Source organism: Marmota marmota, unplaced genomic scaffold (assembly GCF_001458135.2).
Source record: "Marmota marmota marmota unplaced genomic scaffold, marMar, whole genome shotgun sequence".
Taxonomy (NCBI): Eukaryota; Metazoa; Chordata; class Mammalia; order Rodentia; family Sciuridae; genus Marmota; species Marmota marmota.
In genome coordinates this window covers 13,926,700-13,954,187 of record NW_026000019.1, presented here as the reverse complement: position 1 = coordinate 13,954,187, position 27,488 = coordinate 13,926,700, and the positions used below count along the sequence as shown (strand labels likewise).

The 27,488-nt window shown below is 34.3% G+C and overlaps 1 protein-coding gene and 1 pseudogene across 1 annotated transcript in view; one reads left to right on the top strand and one right to left on the bottom strand.

Moving 5' to 3' along the window:
* Axdnd1 (axonemal dynein light chain domain containing 1) overlaps positions 1-27,488 on the top strand; it is an 85,709-nt gene that overhangs the window by 3,030 nt on the left and 55,191 nt on the right. Inside the window, exons 4-12 of the mRNA XM_015492056.2 lie at positions 179-282; positions 7,229-7,349; positions 8,109-8,194; positions 10,138-10,194; positions 10,755-10,857; positions 14,179-14,300; positions 17,039-17,179; positions 17,943-18,047; positions 23,068-23,188. Coding sequence (XP_015347542.1) covers positions 179-282; positions 7,229-7,349; positions 8,109-8,194; positions 10,138-10,194; positions 10,755-10,857; positions 14,179-14,300; positions 17,039-17,179; positions 17,943-18,047; positions 23,068-23,188 — 960 coding nt within the window. The remainder of the gene's footprint in view (positions 1-178; positions 283-7,228; positions 7,350-8,108; positions 8,195-10,137; positions 10,195-10,754; positions 10,858-14,178; positions 14,301-17,038; positions 17,180-17,942; positions 18,048-23,067; positions 23,189-27,488) is intronic.
* LOC107147191 overlaps positions 27,291-27,488 on the bottom strand; it is a 2,170-nt pseudogene continuing 1,972 nt past the window's right edge.

Below are 27,488 nucleotides of genomic sequence, written 5' to 3'. Positions count from 1 at the left end.
TACTTAGTTTTAATATTTGTAGAAATGTTCTATTTTCAGTCTTTGCCCATGCTACTGAATAAGAATTCTGCTCTATTCCACAGGGTATCAAAATATAAATATTCAATTACTAAGAATAGATTTTTTGCTTGACTAGAGTGCCCTCTGCTGGATATCCATGTGTTTTTCTTTTTCCCAGGGTACTCTTCCACGCCCTGTAGACCATGTCTGGCAGCACCCTATTCGAAGGAATAAATTCAAATACCTGATTGACCATCCTGTCTCCCTGACAGGAGCTGCAAGGTAAAGAAGGAAGAGGTTCAGATAGATGCAGATTAATAGTCATTTTCTTATTTCATGTGACAGCCTTGGGAGGGGCAGGATTGGAGAACTCATAAAATCATTGGTTATAAAACTTGCAGTATCTTTGATAAATCAGAATACAATCCAAAAGGGTGGTCATGTTTTTGTTTATGATGATTATAAGTATGATAGCTGTAGGTATTGGCTCTGCATATTTTCAGTTTGTTTAAATTTATTTCTTTTTTGCATGTATTTGTATAGCTGTCCTTATACTCTCCTATTCCTTATTGCTACCTACTAAAAGGAGCAAGATCTGACAGGCAGAATGCCTTTAGAGTTTCCTGTATCTGTATGTATAGGTGTTTTTTGAATATCTTAGAGGAAAAAGCTTTATAATGTGGAAAACCCTGTAGAACAAGTGCTTAATTCTGGTTCTCTTCAAAGGGAACCCTTACTCTTTAATACTTTTCTAGGTCAAATCAGCAAATACTATTTATTGTTTTTGTATCATTCCTAAAACTATTCTAAGTGTCAAATTTTTTTTCCTGTGAAGATTATGACCCCATTTTATAAGTAAAATACATTTATCAGTTTACTTCCTGCATGCTGCTTGTTTACCTGTCATTTTTGTCTGAAAATGCTTATTGTACTTGGGTAGGTGATTTAGTCTTTCTGAAGTTAATTTTCTAGTCTGTAAAAAAGGTAATAAATAACTTAGGGCTGGGGTTGTGGCTCAGGGATAGAGTGCTTGCCTGGTACTTGTGAGGTACTGGGTTTGATCCTCAGGACCACATAAAATAAATAAATAAAGGTATTGTGTCTGTCTACAACTAAAAAATGTAACTCAGTTTTGTGTGCCTCTAGGGATGTTGTAAAAGTACAAATGAGATAATGAATTCAAGAGCACTTGTAAAACCATAAGTGCTATTCAAGTATAAGTTGTTATTATTCAGTTGTGTCTCAGTGCTACAAAGAGTGGCAGAAACTTAGTCTATTGACTTTTGTGTCCTGGGGCTTTAGTGTCATACAGCATCTGTATTTCATTTTATGCATTTAGATCATGGATATAATTATTAATAGTAATAATTAATAGTTATGAGATATTTAAAGTACTTTGAAAAAATAGCCATATCTGAATTCAGCAATAAACTGACATTAAAGTTTTGATGTCAAATGACTTCTGAGTCAGAATTTTTAAAATGTGAAAATCAGGTAAACAGATAATGTTCCCTCGCCCCTACTAAAATGTTCTTACTGTATTCTTGGGAGCTGTGAATACATACCTCATATGGCAGAAAGGACTTGAGATGGAAAGCTTACCTTGGATTGTCAGAGTGACCTAATCACCTGAATCCCTGAAAGTTGTAAAGAAGGGCAGTCAAGTGGGTTGCAGATGAGATAGAAAGAGGAGGGCAGATATGCATCATGACACAGGTTCAACCTTCCATTGTTAGCTTTGAGGATGGAAGGTGGGGGGTACATGAGCCAAAAAATGCAACTGGATACTAGAAGCTGGGTCTTCTAGTGACGACTCGGCTAACAGCTATCAGGGAAACAGGGGTCTCAATCTTGTATGCCCAAGGAACTAGATTCTGTTATCCTGGATACACACAAAAATGGGTCTTCCTCTAACACATCTGGAACCTCACACAGTCCTGTCACACCTAAATTTTAGCTCTGTCAAACCGTATTGAACTTCTGACCTGCAGAATGGTAAGGTAGTAAATTTGTGTTAAGCCAGGTACAGTGGCTTATTTATGCCTGTAATCCCAACAACTCAGGAGACTGAGGCAGGAGGATGGTAAATTCAAGGCCAGCCTGGGACCTTGTCTCAAAATAAAATAAAAAAATTTTGTGTTGCTTAAGCTAAGTTTGTGATAATTTGTTGTGGCACCAATAGAAATATACCTGCACACAACTAATAATAACAAAACGTAACATGTCTTGCAACCTCAAATATCCAGAGCACAACAAAAAGATACAAAGTAGTATCCCTGAATCATATTTTTGATGGCTTTGTCAGAGTTTAGTGGAAAAAATAAACTACTCTAGAAAAAAAAATTTAGATATTTTTAAACACAAAAAGAATTGAATACAAAATTGTTGGACGGGCCAAAGGAGCTGGTATGAAGCAGTGTCTGTTGAAAAAACTCCCAGGACCGGGGAAGCAGGAGGCAGCTACCAGGAAGCAGCTACCAACACAGGAGCTTTGGGTCTAAGAGTATAATACCCTGGAATAGATATTTATCCCGAGCATATGCATTTTGATTTATTTATGCCATCTTACTCTGTTTTCTCTTTGCATCCTTTTTTTCTTATTTTTTGCTAGCTTAATAGAGTTGTTTTCCTTTTCCCTGCTTTTAAGTGGGTGATTAAAGCACAAGGAAATGATAGCACTCGTTCTCAGAGGTGAGGGCAATAGAGAAGGATGGTGTGTGAAGCTTCTGGAATAACTGGTGAAGTTTGATCTCCTAATATGGTTGCTAACTACAAGGATATTGGGGGTCTCATAACAAATCAAAAAGAGTTTAGCAGGATATGGTGGCACATATCCATAATTCCAGCTACTTGGGAGACTGAGGCAGGAGGATCCCAAGTTTGAAGCCTTCCTGGGTAACTTGGTAAGCCTTTTATCAAATAAAATTTTTTTAAAAGAGCTGCTATGAGGCTGGGGGATATAGCTTGGTTTGTGGAGTGCTTGCCTCACATGCACAAAGCCCTGGGTTCAGTCCACACACCAAAAACAAAAGGGCTGATATGAGGTGATCCTTCTGTTTTAGCCTCCCAAGTTGCTGAGGTTACTAGTATGTGCCACTATACCCCACCAGGAATCAACATAAAAAGTAATGACAACTTTGACCAGTGATTTGGCATTGGCAAGAGACAAGAGGACCACTATTAAGAGGAGGGTGACCACAGAATTAATAAGTGGTGGTAGATGGCAGAATAGAGAAGTTCACATTCCTGGCTGCTCTGTGGAGTGAAACAAAGAAAACTAATAGGCAGCTTCTCAGCAAATGAGGTACTGGAAACCTTCAGGGACACTATGAGTCTACACAGTGGAAGGAAACTGCTGCCTCAGATCCATACTGTTACATGGGTAGACACACAAACAACATGAAAAAGCAAGGGAAAAAATTGCTCCAAGCAAACTAAGATACTCCAATAACAGAATCTATCAACACCACAGAAATGTCAGAGGAATTTGGACTGCATTTAGTTAAACTGATCTGCAAAGTAAAGGATGATGTAAGACAGCAAATACATGTAGCAAAAGATCACTTCAATAAAGAGATAGATTTGGGGGGGGGGACACAAACAGAAATCCTTGAAATAAAGGAAATAATAGACCAAATTAAAAATTCAATAGAAAGCATCACCAAAAAAATAGACCATTTGGAAGGCAGAGCCTTAGGCAATGAAGACAGAATATGTAATCTTGAAAATAAAGTGGACCACGGAGAGAAGATGTTAAGAAACTATGAACACAACTTCTAAGAATTATGGGAAAATATAAAAAGAGCCAACAGATAAAGGAATGGAGATACAAACCGAAGGAATGCACAATATTTTCAATGAAATAATAACAATTTTTAAAATATAAAGAATGAAATGGAAAATCAAATACAAGAGGCTTACAGGACCCCAAATGTGCAGAATTACAACAGACCCACATCATTATAATGAAAACGCCTAGCATACAGAATAAGGCTAGAATTTTAAAGGCTGTGAGAGAAAAATATCAGATTACATATAGGGGAAACCAATATGGATCTCAGCTGATTTCTTAACCCAGACCCACAAAGCTAGGAGATCCTTGAATAACATAAATCAAGCTCTGAAAAAAAATGAATGCCAGCCAAGGATCCTATATCCAGCAAAATTAAGCTTCACATTTGAAGATGAAATAAAAACCTTTTATGATTAACAAAAGTTAAAAGAATTCACAACCAGGGCTGGGGTTGTGGCACAGTGATAGTACACTTGCCTAGCATGCCTGAGGCACTGGGTTCAATCTCCAGCACCACAATTAAAAAAAAAAAAATACCACCAAAAAACTAAATAAACAAATTAAAGGTATTGTGTCCATCTATAACTAAAAATATTTTTTAAAATAATTTGCAACCAGAAAGCCTGCACTTCAGAATATTCTCAACAAAATATTCCATGAAGATGAAATGGGAAAAAAAAGTAAAAACCAATGAAGGGAGGAACTACACTAAAGGAGAAATAGTCAATCAGAGGAGAAACTAATTCAAATTAAAAACTAGAAATAAACCAAAATGACCAGGAACAAATCATATCTCAGTAATAACCTTGAACATTAATGGCCTAAACTCATCAATCAAAAGACATAGACTGGCAGATTGGATTAAAAAACAAGGCCCAGGGCTGGGGTTGTGGCTCAGCAGTAGAGCGCTCGCCTAACATTTGCAAGTCCCCGGGTTCGATCCTCAGCACCACATAAAAAAAATAAATAATTAAAATAAAGATATTGTGTCCAACTAAAAAATAAATATTAAAAACAACAAAAACAAGACCCAACAATATGCTGTCTCCAAGAGACTCATCTCATAGGCAAAGATATCCACAGACTGAAGGTGAAAAGATGGGAAAAAACAGATCACTCACATGGATCATGTAAACAAGCAGGGGTTTCTAGCCTCATATCAGATAAAGTGGACCTCAAGCTAAAGTTAATCAGAAGGGATGAAGAAGGACATTCCATACTGCTTAAGGGAATTATACATCAACAAGACATAACAATCACAAATATTTATGCCCCAAGCAATGAAGCATCTACGTACATCAAAAAACTCTTCTGAACTTAAGAATCAAATAGATCACAATCCAATAATACTGGGTGACTTTAACTCACTTCTCTGAATACTGGGTAGATCTTCCAAACAAAAACTTCCAAACTATAGAACTAAATAATACAATCAATAATTTAGATTTAACAGACATATAGAATATTTCATCCATTAATGATGGAATACACTTTCTTCTCAGTAGCACATGGATCCTTCTCTAATATGGACCATGTTATATAAGCTATCACATGTGTTGGCATACAATTGCAAAATTACCTTAATATATTTTTGGCATCTATGGGATTATTTTGATAGCTCCCTTTCCATTGGTATTAAATTGTGTGTTCTTATTTTTTCTTTAGACTTGTTTGATTTTTATCAAATTTTAGCTATATTATTTCTTCTCTAGATCATATATTTCTGTTCCTACTCTTATTTTTCCTTCCTACTACTTAATTTGAAAATAACTTGGTTGTTATTCTAGCTTCTTTCTGATACAAGTACTTTAAGTTATAAATGTTCATCTGAGTACTGTTTAATCCCAGAGATCCTAGTATTTTAAGTTTTTATTATCACTTTGTTCAAAGCACTTCTTATTTACTTTCCTTGTGCTTTATTCCTTGACCTCAGAAATATTTATAAATGTGCCATTTAATTTTGAAATAGTTGGCATGGGGGTGGGGTTCTGTATATCTTAAGGTAATTGGTTTCTGATGTAAAAAATCATGCAGGAATTACAGTCTGCATGATGTCAAATTTTAGAAAAAGTAATGGAAATACTTTTTGTATTGATTGTTTTGGTTACATACATGCAAAAACTGATCAAATTGCATACTTCAAATATGCATTTTATTGTACTTCAATTATACCTCAATAAAACCATGGGGAAAAAAGAATAAGTGGTAGCAGTAGATTGGATATTAGGTACAAAGGATGGGAAGGGATTGATTATAGATGTTGAGATTTTGGTGAAGAGAGTGGTGGTGTTAATTGACAGTGAATACTAGAGGGGGAAAAGAAGGAACGGAAGAACGATTTAGTTGTGCCTACAGGGTAACATCTATGATAATGTGAGATTTGATGATATTGTCAAGGAAGAAAATGTAGGGGAAAGAAGAGTAAAAGGGATGAGGATGCAGCTTTGTAGAGTACTTCCATTTAGTAGCAGGAGAGCACAAAGAAGTCTAAGAAAGTAGAAAGGATAAACCAGGAGCATCTAGTACCACAGGAAATTAAGGAGGAGAGTGTTTTTAAACAGAGATGATCAGTCCTAGAAAATATTCCACAGTGTAGTGGAAGATAACTAATAAGAAATTATTTAACTTGGCAGTGGGAAGTATCATCAGCTTTTTGGAGAATGGTTTTGGGGGATGTTTGGGTAGGAATTAGATTGAAGGGAAATTTTAGGAAGTTTGATATTTAACAGAAAGCAAGAGATAGATAGATAGATAGCCAGTCAGCCATATAATACAGTCATGCACAGACTGGTAATGCCTGGTCAAGAAAAAGATTTTTAGAGAAAAGACTAAAATTGTAGGAAATACACAGAAATTATGATTGATGGAACAGGAGCTGTGAGGGTATGGGCAAAGATGTAATGAAGGTACATAAGTGGAAGGAATAACCATAGAAACAGTATCTTAATCTGAGATGGAAGGAAAAGAAAGAGTTTGTGATGAGAATGAGAAATATCAGATAGAAAAGAGGAAGAATGCATGGGAACTTGTACCTAGTGCCTCAGGAGAGTATGAGGTAAGGAGATCAGTTTTTCCTGACATAAATGACATTTTACTCACTGGTAAGATATGTGTCTATACTGAATATGTAAGGCTTTTTCTTCTCATCATTCCCTAAACAATTTAGCATAACAACTCTTTTTTTTTGTTTTTTTTAAAGAGAGAGAGAGAGAATTTTAATATTTATTTTTTAGTTTTCGGCGGACCCAACATTTTTGTTTGTATGTGGTGCTGAGGATCGAACCTGGGCCGCACGCATGCCAGGCAAGCGCGCCACCGCCTGAGCCACATCCCCAGCCCCGCATAACAACTCTTTACCATCTGTATTTAGTTAGCTAGACAGAACAGTTATTTTTTAAAATATATTTTTATATATCTATATTTTCTAATTTTTAGGGACATTTCTTTTCTGTATGACATAAAATGTGTAAAAGGAGAGATTAGAGAGAATGTAGTTTGTCCTCCACGTATGGACCGTTCATTAGAGTCACATGATGGTGCCATGGTGCCTCATAAGGTAAAGTATTTGAAAAATCATCTCTCCTTCTTTGTTTTAAAAATAATTTCCCCCAAATATAAGGCAATCTGACACTATAACACTGCATTGTTTATTTGTTTTCATAGAGCTTTCCAATTATTTCTTTAAAAGGGTAGTTAGTGGGAAAAGATTAAAGATATTTAAGCCATTTTTCAAACCACAGTTATCTGCTTTAATCTAGAAAAGTATGGGAGACTAGGTTTTCCCCTCACAGAAATCCACATGTAATTTTGTAGAATTCTTATCCTTGGTATGTTGCTAAATTGAATTTTAAGCTTCCTACTGAATCAAATAAAAAAAGAGTTAATGAATTTCTAAATGCAGTTGGCCCTCTACGCTTGAGGATTCCCCACCTGCATATACAACAAACCACAGATAGAAAATATTTGAAAAAAATATTGTCTCTGTGCTGAATATAAGTCCTTTTCTTGTCATTATTCCCTAAAACCATTCAGTATAACAATTTTTTTTTCCATCTGTATGGGGGCCTGGACCACCCCCTGCACATATCAAGGGCTGATTGTACTAGAACTAAAGTTGCTCTCTAACTCATGGTTATTTTTAACATGTGCTCTGCTTAATTTTTTTTTGTCATCTGTATTGACCCACATTGCTAATATTGTTATTTCTCTAATCAAAATATTTCAATAAATAGTATACCTTTGGGATAGAAATTAGTATTTGTGCAATTTAATTTTTTCATCTATTTAGATGGTCTTCATTTTCTTTTCTTTTCAGCCAAAGACATTAACAGATACTTTGATTCCTGAAGAATTTCATATCGTGTCAAGTACAGGAGTTTCAGGTTTGGAGTGTTATGACAAGTGAGTACTATGTTGTGTATTGAATATCTGAGGTGCCCAACCGTTGTTCCCCCTTCCCACACACAGAAGAACCTGAGAGCAGTACATCATGTTCATGTAGTGTGAAAATATTTGGGCTAGCCACCCTAATACAATTTAAGAAAGATGCCACAACTAATGAGAAAGACTTAAAAACGTTTGGTATTTTAGTAATTAACTCTTCTCTATCTTTTCCTGCCATTTAATTTTGAATTTTTTAAAAAATGGAACTTTGGGGAATGAAATCTACCACACCGTGTATGACTAGACCACAGTAAATCCCGTGTGTGTATGTGTGTGTGTGTGTGTGTGTATACATATATGAAGTTATATATTGATTGAAATAATAATAATAATAGTAATAATAATAATAAAAATACTAGAAAGGAGATGAGTAGAATAGATGGATCAGGGGAAGGAGGAAGGGAGGGAAAGGGAAGGTTTTGGGGAATGAGATTGATCAAATTATGTGCATGTATGAATATAGCATAATGAATCTTACAATGTACAATTATAATGCACCAATAAAAATAAATAAAAATGGGATTTTTTCTGAGTGCTTTTTTGTTCTGAATGCTTGACCATGTCCTTTAGGAATGGTTATGATCAATGACCACGCAGACAAAGTAAATAAAGTCAGGATTTCATATTGCACACTCAGGGATTTGCTCCAGACTGCAGACCAGTCATTGATTCCTGTTTGTCTGATTGACAATGAGATCTTGCTTTTATTTTCTGAAGCAACATTTAATTGTTTTATAGTTTAAAAAACTAGAACTTTGGACTATGGTTTTTTAATAAAATATTCAGAGGATGTCATTCTTTGGATCTTATATATTATATAATAACATGGCATTTCCTTATAAGAACAGTATTTTGAAAGTACAACTATGTGGAATGCATTTTTTGGGTTACTTTCTGTTGTTTTTTATATAATTCTGATAACTGATAAAAAATTACAAAAGTAGGACAAGGAACTCCCACATGCTCTTTATCCTGATTCACTGGGTATTTATATTTTGTTCTGTTTGCTTTTACACATATACAAATACTTTAAATGTATGTTTTTTAACCCAGGCATCAGGAAAGATGGGTTCTAGTTTTATAATAGCTTCTTAAACAGTTTATAACCTGTTTAGTAAGTTAAATTTGTTGACTTCAATATTCTTAGGACAGCCTTCTACCTTTTTTCTTTTTTTTCTTTCGTGGTGCTGAGGATTAAACCCAGGTTCTTGCGCATGTTAGGTAAGCCCTTTATCACTGAGCTAAAAACCCAGCCCCTCCTTTCACCTTTGAAATAGCTAAAAAGACATGTTTTTTTTCTTTTATTGAATTTTATTGAATTGAAATTTTCAAACTTTGACACATCAAGGAATGTGATAAAATCTCCTTTACTAAAATGTTCCAAATATGACAAATGTCATTATATCTAAGTTTGTAGATGTCTATAGATATTTGGTATTGTCTTGTCTGCAAATGGCAGGCCTTTATCATCACCTTCAAGTTTCTACATTCCATGAAGTATTTTTCTTGAACTGGGGATAGAACCCAAGGGTGCTCTATCACTGAACTAAAGCTCCAGCTCTTTTTTATATTTTATTTTGAGACACGTTGCTAATTTGCCCATGCTAGTCTTGAACTCTGGATCCTCCTGACTCAGCCTCAGAGTAGCTGGAATTACATGTGTGTGCCACTGTACCTGGCTCCATTAGGTTTTAATTTTATCATGTGATTTATTCTGATTTCTTTTAGTAGAGAACGATACTTAGAAACCAAGATTCTGGGTATTAGGTATGCGAATTGATAAACAGGCCAGAGTATTATCTGTACTGGGCCTTGTGCATGCTAAGCTCATGCCCTACCACTGAGCTACATCTCAAAATAGTTTCTTAAAATAACATTCACTCATTTTTTTTTAATTGTAGCAAATATACTACTCTCCTGACAGATAGTGAAAACAGGCTGTTACTCTTCCCATCCATGTGAGTAGAATTTATTTTCTCAAGTATTTTTAGAATAATTAGATACACATATATTTATTTTTACTGGTATTTTATTAAGTAAAATATTATAACAGTAATTGCTTATAATTCTGTCATATAAACAATGTTTATATGTCCAATTGTATATTTAAATTTATGTTAATTTATCAACTTTATTTAAGTACTGTAAAATTCTTTTATATTCTACATTTAATCTTTAGTATTTCTCCATTTTGCTAGTTTATCTTTCTTTGTTCTTTTTCTTCTCCTACCTTGTGAGGTAACCGATGTTAATCATCCTACACAATAGTTCTATGGAATCTTTGAAGGGGATAATTATTTTAAGAAAAAAAGATCATGCTATTTGCAATTTTCTTATTTTTAATTTTTCACTGTATTACTTATATCCTACTCTATCAGCAGGTGTATGTTTAATGCTTTAAAACACCATTAATATTACATCATATATACATTTTCATTAAAAGTTTTACATTCTTTTTGTCACTTGAGATGACTTTTTGTAATGCTAATTGTATAAGTCTACCACCTTAATCTTTTAGGAAACCTAATAAAAGAGTAGAAGTGATCAAGCTGAATGATGTGATGGATATTATGCTGGAGAGGGCTGGTGTAGAAAATGAGGAATATAGAGGACCAACCAAGGTAATTGTAAAGATCAGTGTAACCCAGAAGTAGAGCATGTACTCTGGAAGCAAAATGCCTGGGCTGGAATACTGACTCTGCCATTTATTAGTGGGTGACCTTGGGCAAATCATTTAATGTCCTTTTGCCTTAGTTTCCTAATTTGTAAATCATAGTTAATAATAGTATCTACCTCATGGGGGTTAATGTGAGATGAAATGAAATAATAACTATAAAGTACTTGCACATAGTAAACACTATATAATTATTTTTTAGTATAGTTATATATTGCTTAATAATGGGGATATACTCTGAGAAATACATTGTTAGGCAATTTTGTCACTGTGTCAGTATCATAGTGTATACTTACAAAAATCTGTATACACAAACCTAGACTACTACACACCTAGGATATATGGCATATCCTATTACTACTTCAAGTTAATGTACTGAATACCATGGGCAGTTGCAACACTATGGTTAGTATTTATGTATTTAATTACCGAAAAGGACAGTGAAAATTAATTAAAATTAAAAGGTGAGAGGAATTTTTCAGCTCCAATAGGGATCATCCTCATATATGTGGTTTGCTGTTGACGGAAATGTTTTTATGCAACAAAAACATGGCTGTATTATTACTATTGTACTTCATTGAACATAATGCATCAGTGATTTTAAGACCTTTGTTAGTTATTCATTTTTACTTTTAATTGGCATAATGATTATGTATATTTATTGGGTAGGTGCAATGTGATATTTTGAAGTATGTATAAAATGTGCAATGATCAGATCAGCACCTCCAACATTTATAATTTCTTTTACTGAGAAAATTTAAAATCCTCTCTACTGGCTATTTTGATATATGCATTAATTGTCAATCATAGTTAACTCTACTGTGCTCTAGAAGTCATTTCTTCTAACTGCAAGAATTTCATTCTTTTTAATGAATGAATAATTTTCAATTGTGTATGTATACAATATTATCTTTTCAGTCATGATGAACACTGAGTTTGATTTCATATCTTGGCTGAGTTCCCCTTTCATTCTTCCTTGGCATTTCCTCAGCATTTGTTATTTTTAAGACTCTCATTATTTTATGTTCCATTAAACATGTTTTTACCACTTGTCACTTTCATTTGTATTTAATGAAAGAACTCTCTCAGTCTTAGATATAGACTTTTTGGGCTATTTCTTTTCTGTTTTATACATTTTTACTTGCATAGAATTTGAAACAAGGCACTCTGATGTGGCCTTTACCTGGGATCTTCGTCTGTTTTCTGCTGTTATCACAGAGTACCACAATCTGGATGTGGTAATCCAATAATCAACATTAGTGGATTATTTGACTCATAGTTCTGGAGGCTGGCAAGTCCAAGAACATGGCACCAGCATCTGGTGAGAGTCTTCATGCAGTGTCATTCCATAGTAGAAGGTAGAGGGGCAAGTGATCTCACAGGAGAGAGAGAGAGAGAGAGAGAGAGAGAGAGAGAGAAGAAATCGATTGGATTCATTCTTTTATCAGGAGCCCATTCCTGTGATAACTACCTCACTTCCTCAATAGCATTAATCCAATCACTGCCTACAGACCCCATTTTTAAATATCACAATGGCAGTTATACTTCAGCATGAATCTTGAAGGGGACATTGAAAGCATAGCACCCAGATTCTCCATCCAGTTGTTTGCATTGTACCTTATTTGCTTTGTCATTCTCTCTCCTCTATATATGCAGTTTTTTTCCTTGACCATTTTAGAGTAAGTTGGAGATATCAAACCTCTTTACCATTAAATATGTCAGTGTTTACTCCTACTAACAAGAATATTCTCTTAAATATCCATAATCTAGTTATTAAAATCAAGAAATTTAACCCAAAGAACTTAAAATGAGCATACTCAGTGACACAGTCATATCAATGTTTATATAGCAGCTCAATTTGCAATAGCTAAGCTATGGAACCAACCTAAGTAACCTTCAACAGATGAATGGATAAAGAAACTGTGGTATATATACACATAATGAAATATTACTCAGCCTTAAAGAAGAATTAAATTATGGCATTTGCTGATAAATGGATGGAACTAGAGAATATTATGCTAAGCAAAATAAGCCAATCCCAAAGAACCAAAAGCTGAATGTTTTCTCTGATATGCAGATGCTAATTCACAATGTGGGGGTCTAGGGAAGAATAGAAGTACTTTGAATTAGACATAGGGGAATGAAGGGAGGGGAGAGAAGGTATGAGGGTAGGAAGCATAGTAGAATGAATCAGACATTATTACTTATGTGCGTATATGATTATATGACCTGTATAACTCTGCATCATGTGCAACCAGACAAATGAGAAGTTATGCTCCATTTACGATGTGTCAAAATGCATTCTACTGTCATGTATACCTAATTAGAACAAATAAAAAAGGAACTTAAACCCAAAAACCAAAAAAATGAGGAAATTTAACACAGATATTATAGAATTATCTGATGTTCATGCTCAAATTTTATATTTAATCAATTGTCCTTATAATGGCTTTTTTTGGGTACTGGGGATTGAACTCAGGGGTGCTTAACCTCTGAGCCATATCTGGAGCCCTTTTTTTAATTTTATTTAGAGACAGGGTCTAGCTAAATTGCTTAGGGCTTCACTAAGTTGCTGAAGTTGGCTTTGAACTCACAATCTTCCTGTCTCAGCCTCTTGACCACTGGGATTATAGGTGTGTGCCACCACACCCAATCCCTATGATGTCTTTTATAGCTACCTTTCCCTCCTAGTCTAGCATCCCAGGACCACACAGTGCTTTTTGTTGTCATATTACTTTATAGACAGCTTTTTTTTTAGTTGTTAATGGACATTTATTTATTTGTTAACTTATATGTGGTGCTGAGAATTGAACCCAGTGCCTCACATATGCTAGGCAAGTGCTCTATCACTGAGCCACAACCTCAGCCTCTTTTTAGACAACTTTAATTTGAAACAATTCTTCAGCCTTTCTTTGTATTTATTGACCTTGGTATTTTGAAGAGCACAGGCTTCTTTATTCTACAGAATAACTTATAGAATGTTTCTCAGTTGTGATTTGTCTGATGTATATGCTCATGATTAGATTCATGTTTTGTATTTTTAGCAGGTATCACATAAAAGTAATATTGTGATGACCTCTATGCACCACAAATAGATGCACAATTAGAGAGGTTTTTAAAAATCATCATTTTTGTAAATGTGTATGAACATGTCAATCAAGGAGTTACTAAAATTTGTTCATGTTTAGAGTACTTACCTCCTAAAATGTTTTTTTTTTTTTCTGGTAAGACTGTGATAATGCTGATTAATTTGCTTATTTTCTGCCAGATGCACCAGCTACTACATATTTTGAAGAAGGAGCAGACAATTTACAATACAGTCTTTCATGAACTTATTCGGCAGGTCAGTGTGGACTGTGCAGATAGAGGAGAACTGCTGTCCAAAATCAGGTTAGAGCTATTATTGGAATGTTCCAACTTTTGGATTTCATATTAGAATTATGTTTATATCTACTTTTGAGAAAGCCACAAAAACAATTCTCCATTGTACTGATAATGAGGAACCTAGTTGCATTTTATTATATTTTCTTTTTAAAAAAATATTTAGTTGTAGTTGGACACAATATCTTCATTTTATTTTTATAAAATATTTATTTTTTGTTTGGACACAATATCTTTATTTTATTTTATTAATTTTTATGTGGTGCTGAGGATTGAACCCAGGGCCTTGCACATGCTAGGCAAGCACTGTACCCCTGAGCCACAATCCCAGCCCCTTATTATGTTTTCTATAGTTTACTCTTCATGTTGGTATGAAATCTTGTTAAACATGTGAGCCTTACTTTTCTCATTTGTAAGTGAAAAATAATAACTACTGTGAAAGTTTTCATTTTTTCTATCTATTCATTCATAAGCCAACAATTTTTATTGAGTACCTACGCTGTACCAAGTATTGAGATACTTCATAGGAATGCAGTGAGGTTTTTTTAAATGAGAATGCTGAGGTAGGTTGTTAATAAATATAATTATTAGCAACAAGGATGACAAATACTATTGTTACTATAATTCTTCTTATAACTGTAGTACTTTCCAAAAAGTTGAAAAGAATAATATATATCTATGTTGACTTGCTCTGGGGCAAGAGGAAAATTATTAGATCTCTCTGAATATTGGTTTCTTCTAAATGAGGTATAAATCTGGTCACTGTCTGATTTATGGAAGCTGATTTTCTGTTATCTAGTACTGAGAAACTCAGAGGAAAGCCATTAAGATTAGATACAATAAAGTAGTTAGAATACCGTGGAAAACCCAAAGTGCCAAATCAGAATGAGGATAGGGACAACTAAGGTCTGAGTTGTCAATCTAAGAAACAAGCCAAGAGTGGTAGAAGCAGCAGGGCAAAGAACTACACGACTAACTGTGTAAACAGTGTTGGTCAGCTTTCTGTCATTTTCATGATGATTTATTAACATTAGTATTCTTCATTGTGAAGCTCATACTGGGAAGATCTTAACTGTGGAATCCTCAGGGCATAAGTCAGGGATTCCTTTCTGAAAAGAGAATCTGTATTTGCTCCCTCTGGGACACAGGCTTCCTGTGGCAGTCCTGTGCTTGCCCTGGTCTCCCATTTTGAAGTGGGCCCGAGACCTATCTCTGCATCCCAATGTTGATATTCTTCCTGGGGCGACTTTGATCCTGGGTTTGCTTACTGAAACACAACTATCTCCCATACCACTCGTTTCTTGTTTGTTCTTTTCATTTTCCATCCCTAGAGATTTGTATTCTTTTGGCAGGCCCAGTAACGCTTTGTAAAGTATGCGCCTATGGATATAATGGTGTAACAGTGGGGGATCTAGTGGTATTGGAATGGGAAGGACCTTCAGAGTGTCTAGTCCCTATATTACCAGGAGCAGAAGTCCTAAAATTGATACTTTCCAATGTTTGAGCTCTATATTGAATTTATGAGTTTCCTGTTACTTTAAGTGTTTAAATAAGGGCTAGATAATCCTTTCTTTCAGTGGGTGAGAGATTAGTCTAAATGACCAGTTCAATTAAAAGATATTACAGTTATCAGACTTCATGCTTAGGATATAATACCTAGATCACTTTTACTATCAGTAGAAGTAAGTTATAGTATCTATACTTCATCTATGGTGATTTCCAGATAATCTCATTTGGTTTTATTTAGAAGCAAAAAAAAAGAAAAAAGAAAAAAAGACTTCTTTGAATTAAAGTCCTTTGTTTATTTTTAAACAGGTGTATTTTTACATTTAGTTAGTTTTGAGGAAAGTGTTGTTATTTATGAATTTGATTATTTATTAAAAAAACTCACTAAATTCAAGGAACTCTGTTGGATGAGTTTCTCAGCACTGTCAGCAGAAAACCAGCTTCCATAAATCAGGTACTCTGTTTGAAAGGGAAATTTGCTCCTGGTAATATAGGGACTAGAAACTCTGAAGGTCCTTCCCATTCCAATACCACTAGATCCCTACTGTTTACACAATTTTATCCATAGGCTCAAACTTCACAAAGCATTACTGGGTTTGCAAAAAGAATACAAATCTCTAGGGATGGAAAATGAAAACAAACCATCCTAATATAAAAAATATAAGAGATAGTTCCTTTCCCCACAGCATTTATAATCTGGAAGAAGAAATAAAAAGAGGTCCTTATTTTTATTTTACATTTCAATTATAATATTCCGAATAATTATGGCTCTGGTTATAATTTTCCACAATTATTCATTCACTTGTATGAACATGGCGGAAAAACACAGCCAAGATTCCTTTCTTTTTCCCTGTTGTTATTCCCACATATGTTTTATGAATGTCTGTTTAGTATTTCTTTTCTTTACTTTTTCTGTCATATATTTTCTGGCTCCCTTTTTCTTTCCTTTTGTGATTTTCCCCCCTCTACTGACACCCAGTCCTCTTCCACTTTGGGCCAGCACTGGCTGCTTTTTACCATCATTAGGTGAAAAAGAGAAATGAACTCTTGGACTCTATGGGTCCTGAATTGTGATCCCTGCTAAGTGTATGCTGGGCCTCACCCTTCCTTTTCCTCCTCATTCTTCAGCTTCTTTGAGCCATTTCAGGATTTTTGGAGCCACTTTGGGCTTCTGCCACTTTGAAAGGGAAGTTTGCATTTTGCTTTTGCATGATATTGTGTTCCCCTTGTTTCTCATTCAGAGAGAGGTATGTGCAAATGCTTGACCAGATTGCCCAGGAGATGACTGACTTCTACAAAGACTTGGTAGCTCAGCGAATGATGGACCAGCGCATTTTAGAAGAATTGTATAATTTCACGAATGTTATTGAAGAACTGACCAGGTAAAAAGTGTGATTATCCTAAACACACACAAAAAAGTCAGAGACATTTGTCTAAAGAGTAAAAAATATTGATGGAGAATAAATGGATAAAGGTGGAAACTCTTGTCTTCTTTCATGTTTAGCAAGCAAATGGAAAGAACTGGATATTGCAGTAGGGGTAAGTGAAGAGAAATGAGTCACACAGGTTAATGTAGAACTTAAGATCTACGCATATTTGATAGGGAAGAGACTCTTGCTCTCTCTTCCAAGATACAGATATTTATCTTAATCAGATTTACAGAGCATTACCATAACTATGGATGTTAAGGTTCAAATTTTAAAGAGAATAAATAATATATAGCAATCAAGATTCGTGATTATCTAACCTGGTAACAAGATGACTAGTGGAAAGAATAAAGAGGACAGTATAGGCAGATCAGAGAGTGGGGTAGAGCAGAGTGGTGGCCTTGTCCATCAGCATCTGTCTCCACTTTACTTTAGGGGATACCCCATTATATCTTCTTTCTGCCTTTTCCTGCCAATGTGAGTCAGTTGCTAAACCTCACAAGAGTCTATCTAGAATGCATACTAGATTTCTTGGTTTGCAAGTAGATGAGAGAGCTCAGCTGGAAAAGCATTAAACTGAAGATTTCTTGATGTTATGGGATGGAAAAACTAGGGCAATACACACAATAACCAAGAAGAAGATACCTGATTTCCTGGGTAGAAACTTTGTGGAAGTCTCCAACTGTGATTTTGAAATTTTTTTGCTTTATTTTGACAGGGAACTGTGTCTGGTTCGGGCGCAGGATATTAAATTAACAGAGGAAGCAGAGAAAGCCCACAAAGATTTAGCACAAGCTCTTTTAGATGCTGAAAAGAATGCTAGGTAAGTTGCTTAAGGTATATGTATATTATGTAGGGGAAAAGGGAGAAGATTCTACAGCTTCTGAAATAACATATAATGCTAGCTAAATTTTTAAATTCCCAAAACACGTATAATTTACTTCATCTGAATTTGGGTGATAGGTGGAAAGAAAATGTGATTTTTTTTCCTTGCTGGGGATTAAACTCAAGAAAATGTGATTTTTCTCTTGTAGGCATATTGTTTGTTTTAGCCTTAATCATTTTGTTGAATGACATTTGAAGGTTATTCCTTTTTGGTTTTCTAGTAGAAAGTATAGAGAGGCAGTGTGCATAGCACAAATTCTGGAACCATACTATATCTTTGCAACTTTGGGGAAGTTGCTTTATTTTCCTGAGTCTTAGTTTGCCCATAAAATTGGGATTATAATATCACCTACCTTTTTGGGGTTATTATGAGGACTAAAGGTATTAATATAAATAAAGCACTTGGAATGGTGCTTGGCACCTACTCAGTGCCCTGACAGTACGATATATTTTTATTCTGTTTCCCTTTTTGTAAAATTTTATAAGTTATGAAATGTTCAGACATTCAGAAAAATAAAGCATTATAGCAAACACTCATGCATACTCCATCCTAATTTTCAAATGTTTACTATCATGTGATACTTGCCCCATATTGTTTTTGTTGGGGATGTAGCTTTCTTCCTGAGCTAGCTACATCCCCAGCATTTTTTATATGTTGTTTTGAAATAGGGTCTTGCTAAGTTGCCAGGGTTGGCTTCAAACTTGTGTTCTTCTTGCCTTGCACTGTGGCATTACAGCTGTGTGCCACCATGTCCAGCTTCATACCTTTTTTTTAGGAAACAAAATATTTAAAAAATTTAAGAGCTATCTCCATTAGCCTTCTTCACTCTTCAGAATTAATTACTAGTCAGCAGTTATGTGATTTTCCTGTTTTTATGTTTTCTACATCTTTATATATTAAAACCCAATATATATTGTCATTTTATGTTTGTAAAATTTGCTTTTACCAACCAATACTACAGTTTTGAGATTTGTCCATGATTCATACAGAATAAATAAATTTATTTTTACTGCTGTGTATATTAAGTCATATGACTAATAATTTATGGATCCATTCAATAGTATGAATTGATTTTTCAGTTAATAAAATAATAATCCCTAGCATTTGTTGAGCATATGTAGTGACATCTCGGACACTATTCTAAGTTGTTTACATATGGCATCTCTTCGAGGCATTGTTGAAATGTACACTTTATAAATGTCTTTTTTGTGAGCGAGTTTTTGAGAGGTGTAAACCTATAAGTGGGATTACTGGGTCACAGGATGTGCATAGCCTTGCTGTGCTAGATGTTGCCAAAAGTTATACCATGTGGTTGTACCAGTGTATCAGGATATGAGAGCTCTCTCTTGCTAATATCTTTTATCAATCTGCTAGGTAAGAAAAGGTATTTGTTTTTTTATTGCATTTCTTTAATTAGTTCTGTGGTGAATCTAGTTCTTTTTTTTAGAAGTAATGAATCTACTGAGGTCTTAATGTTTTTATGCTATTTCAGGGATTAGTAAACTTTTTCTGAAAAGGGTCAGATGGTGAGATGTGTTTTTTTCTCTTTTTCTTTTTCTTTTTATTGGTAGTACTGGGATTGAACCCAGGGGCACTCTACTACTGAGCTATGTCTCCAACCATTTTAATTTTAATTAAACTTTATTTTTATTTTAATTTGCACCCATATTCTGTTGGTTCTTTTAACCATCCAAAAGTGTGAAAAGGAACCTGGTGTGGTTGCTTGTAATCCTAGGGACTCAGAGGCTGAGGTGGGAGGCCTAGAAATTCAAGGTCAACCTCAGCAATTTAATGAGACCCTGTCTTGAGATAAAAAACACTGGGGACAAAACATGGTATAGTGCCCCTGGGTTCAATCCCCAGTTTTCCCCTCATATATAATATATACATTAAGGAAAATAAAATTTAAAAAATTAAATTGTAAAACTCTTAACTTGTGGGTTATACAAAAATACAAATGATAGGCAAGATTTGATCCATAGGCTGTAATTTCATATCTGATTACATCTTTTGTTGGTTAAAAATGTTGTGACAAGCTGTGTGCAGTGGCACATGCCTGTAATCCCAGCGGCTTGGGAGGCTGAAGCTGGAGGATCACGAGTTCACAGCCAGCCTCAGTAATGGTGAGGCGCTAAACAACTCAGTGAGACCCTGTCTCTAAATAAAATACAAAATAGGGCTGGGGATGTGGCTCAGTGGTTGAGTGTCCCTAAGTTCAATCCCCAATACCCTCCCACCCCCACAAAAAACAGTTGTGACAAATATGCCTTGTAAATAAGGTAAAAATACAAACAAAAGTGAAGAGAAAACCATAATCTCACTACCAACTACCACTACTATAAATACCTTAATGTGTATTATTGTGGATATTTGCTTCAGTATACATGTGCTTACATGTATACATATTTTAATACTAAAACTGTATTGTATATACTGTTTTTTGGTCAGTTTCTTTTTCAGTTAGGAATCCCTATCTATTTGATACATTTTCATAGATTACCTAGATCATATTTGAAATTTCCCTTTTGTTTCCAAAATGTCTTTTATGTTGGGTTGTCTAAACCAGTATTCAATCTAGGACCACACATGGCATTTTGCTTTATGTCTCTTTTAATCTAGCCTGTGCTTAGGCTTAAAAAAAAAAAAACTTACTGAAGAATGATTTTATTTATTTTTTAAATGCAAAGAAATACCAGTATATAAAATTTAAATTAAAAACTGTGTTCTTATACCACATAGATGTGTGTGTATGTGTGTGTGTGTGTGTGCATGTATATATATATAAAACAATTCAAATTATTTACTAGAATAAGAGGAGGTAACTTATTCATTGTATATACTTTTGTATATACTATTGTTTTCTGTACTGTTTTATCCTTCACATCTTCCTATATAACTATTCCATAATCGTTGTCTTCCTTTTTTTTTTTTTCTTGGTACTGAGGATTGAACCAAGGGGAACTTTACACTGAACTACATTTCCAGCCCCTTTTATTTTTCATTTGAGACAGGGGTCTTGCTAAGTTGCTCAGCCTGGCCTTGAACTAATGGGCATTATAAGACCAAAAAAAAAACAAACTCAAACAAAAAAAAATAGCACTTTCTCAAATCAGAAAGGAAGAGATGAAAAAGGAGAAGGAAGTTTTGTTTTCTTTATCACTGTTGGTTCAAAAACAAAAATGTTGGTTCTAAAGTGGGATGGTTATCTTTTTGTGCGATTTGAAATTTTTTAATATTTTTTTCTCATAACTGATTTTTAATTGAAAATTTAGAAAATATGGAAATACATAAATATAAAATAAAGAATATCCATAATTATTTTCTTCTAAGGTTAACTGTTATTAATGTTTATTTATTTTCCTTTTCTATGCATTTTTAATAAAAATGAAATAAAACTGAATATATATTTTTTATCATTTTTTCATTTTATGCCATAAAATGAAATGTTTTCCTAGGTATCAAAGTATCAGCTGCAAGAGTGCTTTTATCATAGAACTTAATCATATTTTATCTGGCCATTCTGTCTTTTGTTATTAGATATTGAGGTTGTTTCTGAATTTTTTTGCTTTTGCTCTTATTTTTTAAGATCATTAATTCCTTTTTAAAAATTGTTTTCTAACTCTCAGACACTAAAGTGCACAAATCTTAAAGGTATTACTTAATGAATTTTTACATGTATATTCACCTGTGTGAACTTATTTATTTATTTAGGGTATCCGGGATTGAACTCAGGAGCACCTGAACACTGAGCCACATCCCTAGCCTTATTTTGTATTTTGTCAGAGACAGGGTCTCACTGAGTTGCTTAGCACCTTGCTTTTGCTGAGGCTGGCTTTGATCTCGCGATCCTCTTGCCTCAGCCACCAGAGCCACAGGGATTACAGGTGTTGCCACTTTACCCGGCTTGTATTTCTTATTGATTTTGAACAAATGGAAATTTCCAAATAGAAGGAGCCTTTAAAAGAGTTAATATCCCTTAGGAGGAAGTATTCTAAAAGATTTGTGAGATACTATTTGTCACTTTAAAACTTCTGTGTTTGCATTTAATTTCAGAAATTTTTAATTTTGAGAGAAGCTTCAGTGTAACTTAAAAGGAAAAGATATGCTCTGGTAGACATGAAGAAATAATGAGTAACAAAGAGCTTTTTATACTTAAGCCTTTGGTGGGCTGGGAGGAATTTCTTTTAATCTTGTACTAATTATGTATAATTTAAAATTAATTAATCACTTAGTTAATTTAGTACCAGGGATTGAACCCAAGGACACTTAACTACTGAGCCACATTCCCAGCCCTTTTTATTTTATTTTATTTTTATTAAAATTTTTTTTATTTTAGTTGTTGATAGACCTTTATTTTATTTATTTTTATGTGTTGCCTCACACATACTAGGCAAATGCTCTACCACTGAGCCACAACTCCAGTCCCCCTTTTTATTTTTTTTTATTGAGACAGGGCCTTACTAAGTTGCTGAGGCTGTCTTTGAACTCGCCCTCCTTCTACCTTAGCCTCCCGAGTTGCTGAAATTACAGGCATGTGCCATAACACTTGGCTAAAATTTAAAATTTAGAGGCTCACAGTTATTGGGATTTATGCCTTTAATAAAGAAGCCTAAGTTTATGGTCAAAGAAGCATAACAATAAAACTGCTATATTACTGTTACTTGTATTCTAATTTATCATTATATATAACTATATATAACTATATAACTATATATATATATATATATATATATATATATAATTCATTGGGATATCATATTGTTAAAAGTTTAGTGAATAGATAAAAGATTTATGAACGAAACATTTTCTTCTATTTCATTCTATATAGTATATACAGACGATATCAATATCAGTTATACCATATTGTGACAAATTTTAAAGGAAGAAATTGCCTATTTTATAATAGTCCTCTTTTTTAAAAAATGTCTAAATAGCTGTTTCTTAATTTTTCTTTTAGAATTGTAGAAGAATACCATGACTTATATACATTACAAAGAGGAAGGATGGAGAATGATATTAAACAGTTAATGGAAGAAAGAGATATATGGAGCGCAGCTACATATGAATTGGCCCTGAAGGTTTGTTCTCTGGATCCACTGTTCTCTGGATCCACAGCTCAAAGTTTATTGGTTAAAGTTTCATTTTTCAATTTTAATCATAGACAAAACAACAAAAGAATAAAGTATATATTTATTGATAAACAAGGTAGCTTTTGTGTGCCTTGAAAATGGAAAGTTAAATTTTTTTTTTCTTTTTCTTTTCTGTGTTAGGTACTAACTATTGCACAATTCAGAGTTTGTTTGTTTTTCACCAGAATATATAGAGTATGAACAAGAATTCTTTTTCTGTTGTTTGGAAATGTTAAAAATTCAACTTTATGTAATAATAAACTAGAAAAGGTGGTTCTTATTTTTTGTATAATGGAATCATTAGGATCACTGAATATCACACCCTGTCTCTTTACCTTGGTATATAACAAGTGAATTAAAATGTGGCAGTGGAACATGATGATAATTCTTTAGGGAAATTGCAAAGTTCCACAATATTCTATATTTCTAAAATGTTTACCTTTTGATTGCCTATTCTGACATATGGGACGTATGGGTATTAACAGTGAATTATGACCCCATAATAGACTAAAAAATTGGTCTAGTTGGATTAGTTTGGTAGTCTACTAGTGGCAAGTCACAGTGTTCTCCATGGAGATAGCTGCATAATACATTTATATTAGATCCTTCCTTCCATGGGAGCTTGTCAATTATTTGATGAAAATGTAGAAGCCTTCCTTGTCAAAGTGTTCAGATGCCCTAAAGTTAGAGATAAATTTAATATACTGAAGGGTTTATAAAGACTTGTTTATTTGGGAAAATTCATTTACTTGACAGAAATAATTATTAGAAATCTGGAGCATTCTTGGGGACGTGTTAGAGACATTCCCATTCAAGAGAAAAGGGTTTTCTGTTATTCCTAGAATTTCGGCTGTCACTGAACTTATTAGTTAAGATAATAAAATGCAGATATAACCAAGAAGTATAAATACTGAAAGAAAGGTGCAAAATTCTGTTATTTGCTAGTGATAAAATTATTTAGTCAGAAAACTGGAAAAATGAATGTAAATATTATTTGAATTAATTAGCCTTTATTAAGGTAGCTAGATACAAGATAAATACTGTTTGCAGAACCCAGCAAATATACATCAATAATTAGCAATTTAAAATGCAGAGGCAAAACAAACAGGAATAAGACCTAAACAGTAGTGAAAACTCTAAAATTTCACTAAAAGATCTTAATTAGACACAGGGTCTTGCTGAGTCGCTTAGGCTGGCTTTGAATTTGTGATCCTCCTGCTTCAGTTCCCCAAGTCCCTGGGATTACGGGTGTGCACCACCACGCCTGGAGGGAAATATTAATTTTTTTAAAAAATATTTATTTTTTAGTTTTAGGTGGACACAATATCTTTATTTTACATTTATGTGGTGCTGAGGATTGAACCCAGTGCCTCTTGCATGCTAGGCAAATGCTCTACCACTGAGCCACAACCCCAGCCCCGGGAAATATTAATTTTTAAAGCAAAGTTTGAACACCTTATGGGTCAGGCAATATGCCATATTCTGGTTGATAAAACAAAAATAATTGACAAAAACTTAAAAACTGAGAGATTCAAATATTGCATCAATCTAGAATGATAGGCTTATCCAAACAAATGAAATATTAGCAGGGATACATGTATAGATTATCCTTATTAATGTTATTAACATTAATAATACTATGATTATAACATTTAAAAGAATAGCAGCTATCATTCTTTTATTACTATGTGTCAGATATTTACTAAAGGAGTAATTAGCACTGTTTTTTCAGTGATCTCATGAAAGAGGGCCATAATTACCCTCATTTTTCACATGAGGAAATTGGGACTCAAGGAATTTGCCTAAGTTTACATAGGTAATGCCTAGCAAGTCTGCTCTAGAGCCTGAACTCCCAACTACTATGATATTCTGTCTTCAGGGACAAATAGATCAAATTCAGGGCAGACACCTAATGAGACCCAGTGTAAAAGCAACCCATGTAAGAAAAAAGTTCAATGGCATTGAAATGACTGCAAATTCTCTATAAGGCAATTTCATGAGATGGTTCTTAAAATAATGCTAGATTTGACAAGATGAGAAGAAAGAAAATAGGTGGAGATAGTTGTCCCATATTCCTCTAGAATGGTCAAACCTTATCTAGGTTACATCCATCCTGATGCAGAATTGTAAAAAAGTCATTGGTAATTGTTTTTATTTATTATTTTCTTAAGTTTTTATTGTTATTTTAGTTGGACACAATATCTTTATTAATTTTATGTGGTGTTGAGGATTGAACCCAGCACCTTGCACATGCTAGGCGAGCACTCTATTGCTGAGCCCCAGCCTCAGCCCCAATAATCATTTTTGAAAAGTAAGAAATCACATGAAACTGACCTCTATTTTATTTAAAGTTATATACATATATGGAAGGACTTTAAAGAAGAGGAAGGAAACGGTAAGAACCAAATTCAGGATGAGGTGTACCCTCTGAGTGAAGGGAATAGCAGAAGCTTCTAAAGATTCTGCTGCATACCTTTCACTAAAACCTGAGAAAGAAAATTGTATGAATTGTTTTCATTTGTAGTCTAGATATTGTACTCTCTTCTTATGTTTTCCATTCCAAGTTTTCTAAGGAATTCCATACTGCTTTCCATTGTGGTAGCACCAATTTGCAGTCCCATCAGCAATATATAAGTGTACTTGGTTCCCCACATCTTCTCCAACTTTTATTGTTACTTGTATTCTTGATAATTGCCATTCTGACTGGAGTGAGATGGAATATCAGTATAGTTTTAATTTGCATATTTCTAATTGCTAGAGATGTTGAACATTTTTTCATATATTTGTTGACCGATCATATTTCTTTTTTTATAATATATTATGCTTACATTTTTAAATACCTTTATTTAATTAATTTATTTATTTTTATGAGATGTTGGGGATCGAACCCAGGGCCTCGCATGTGCTAGGTGAGCACTCTACCACTGAGCCACAGTCCCAGCCCCGACCAATCATATTTCTTCTGTGAAGTGTGTGTTCAGTTCCTTTGCCCATTTATTGATTGAGTTATTTGGGTTTTGGTGTTAAGTTTTTTAGTTCATTGTGTATCCTGGGAATTAATGCTCTATCTAAGGTGCAGGTGGCAAAGATTTTCTCCCATTCTGTAGGCTCTCTCTTCACACTCTTGATTGTTTCCTTGGCTGTGAAGAAGCTTTTTAGTTTGATTCCATCTCATTTATTGATTCCTGGTTTTACTTCTTGCACTTTAGGAGTCCTATTGAGGAACTCAGTTACCAAGCTGACATGATGGAGTGTTGGTTGTATATTTTCTTCTAATAGGCACAGGGTCTACCCTGGTCTAATGCCTAGGTCCTTGATCCACTTTGAATTGAGTTTTGTGCAGGGTGAGAGATAGGGTTTCAATTTTAGTCTACTACATATGGATTTCCAGTTTTCCCAGCACCATTTGTTGAAGAGGTTATCTTTTCTTCAATGTATGTTTTTTGGTACCCTTGTCTAGTATGAGATAACTGTTTATGTGGGTGTGTCTCTGTGTCTTCTATTCTGTTTCATTGGTCTTCATGTCTGTTTTGGTGCCAATACCATGCCATATGCTCTGTAGTATAATTTAAGGTCTGGTGTGGGGGGATACATCATGGGTATTAGTGTTATTGCTGTTCTTTATACTGTGCATATATTTAATTATTATTATAAATCCAATTTTTAAATTTTTTTTTAAATTTGAAAAAATTGTTTTCTTCATTTTAATTCAATTCAACAAATGTTTATTGAGCGCTAGATGAACAAGGAGCTGTTGGAAATGGCTAACCAAAAAAAATCCTTAGTATCTTTTTCGTGAGTGTGTGTGTGTGTGTGTGTGTAGTGTTCAGTATAGGCTCTCATGCATGCTAGGCAAGTGTTCTACCACTGTGTTATTCCCCCAACCCTTTTTATTTTAACACAGGGTCTTGCTTAGTTGTCCAGGTTGGCTGTTAACTTGGATCCTTCTGTCTTGGCCTCCCGAGTAACTAGGATTACAGACATGCACCACTGTGCCTGGCCTTTGTATTTTTTTTTAAGTAAAAGAAAAAGCAGTGATGGGGGAAAGGGCCTAGGAATGGCATGGAATCTTGATTTTGGCACCTAGCATCTCAGCAGCATCCTTCTCCTGCTGCATGTCCTCCATGTATCTTTTTCTCCTTCTTATTTAGCAGCCTCAACTTTTCTCTCTCTCTCCCCTCCTCTCTCTCCCCACTTAATATATATATATATATATATATATATATATATATATATGTGTGTGTGTGTG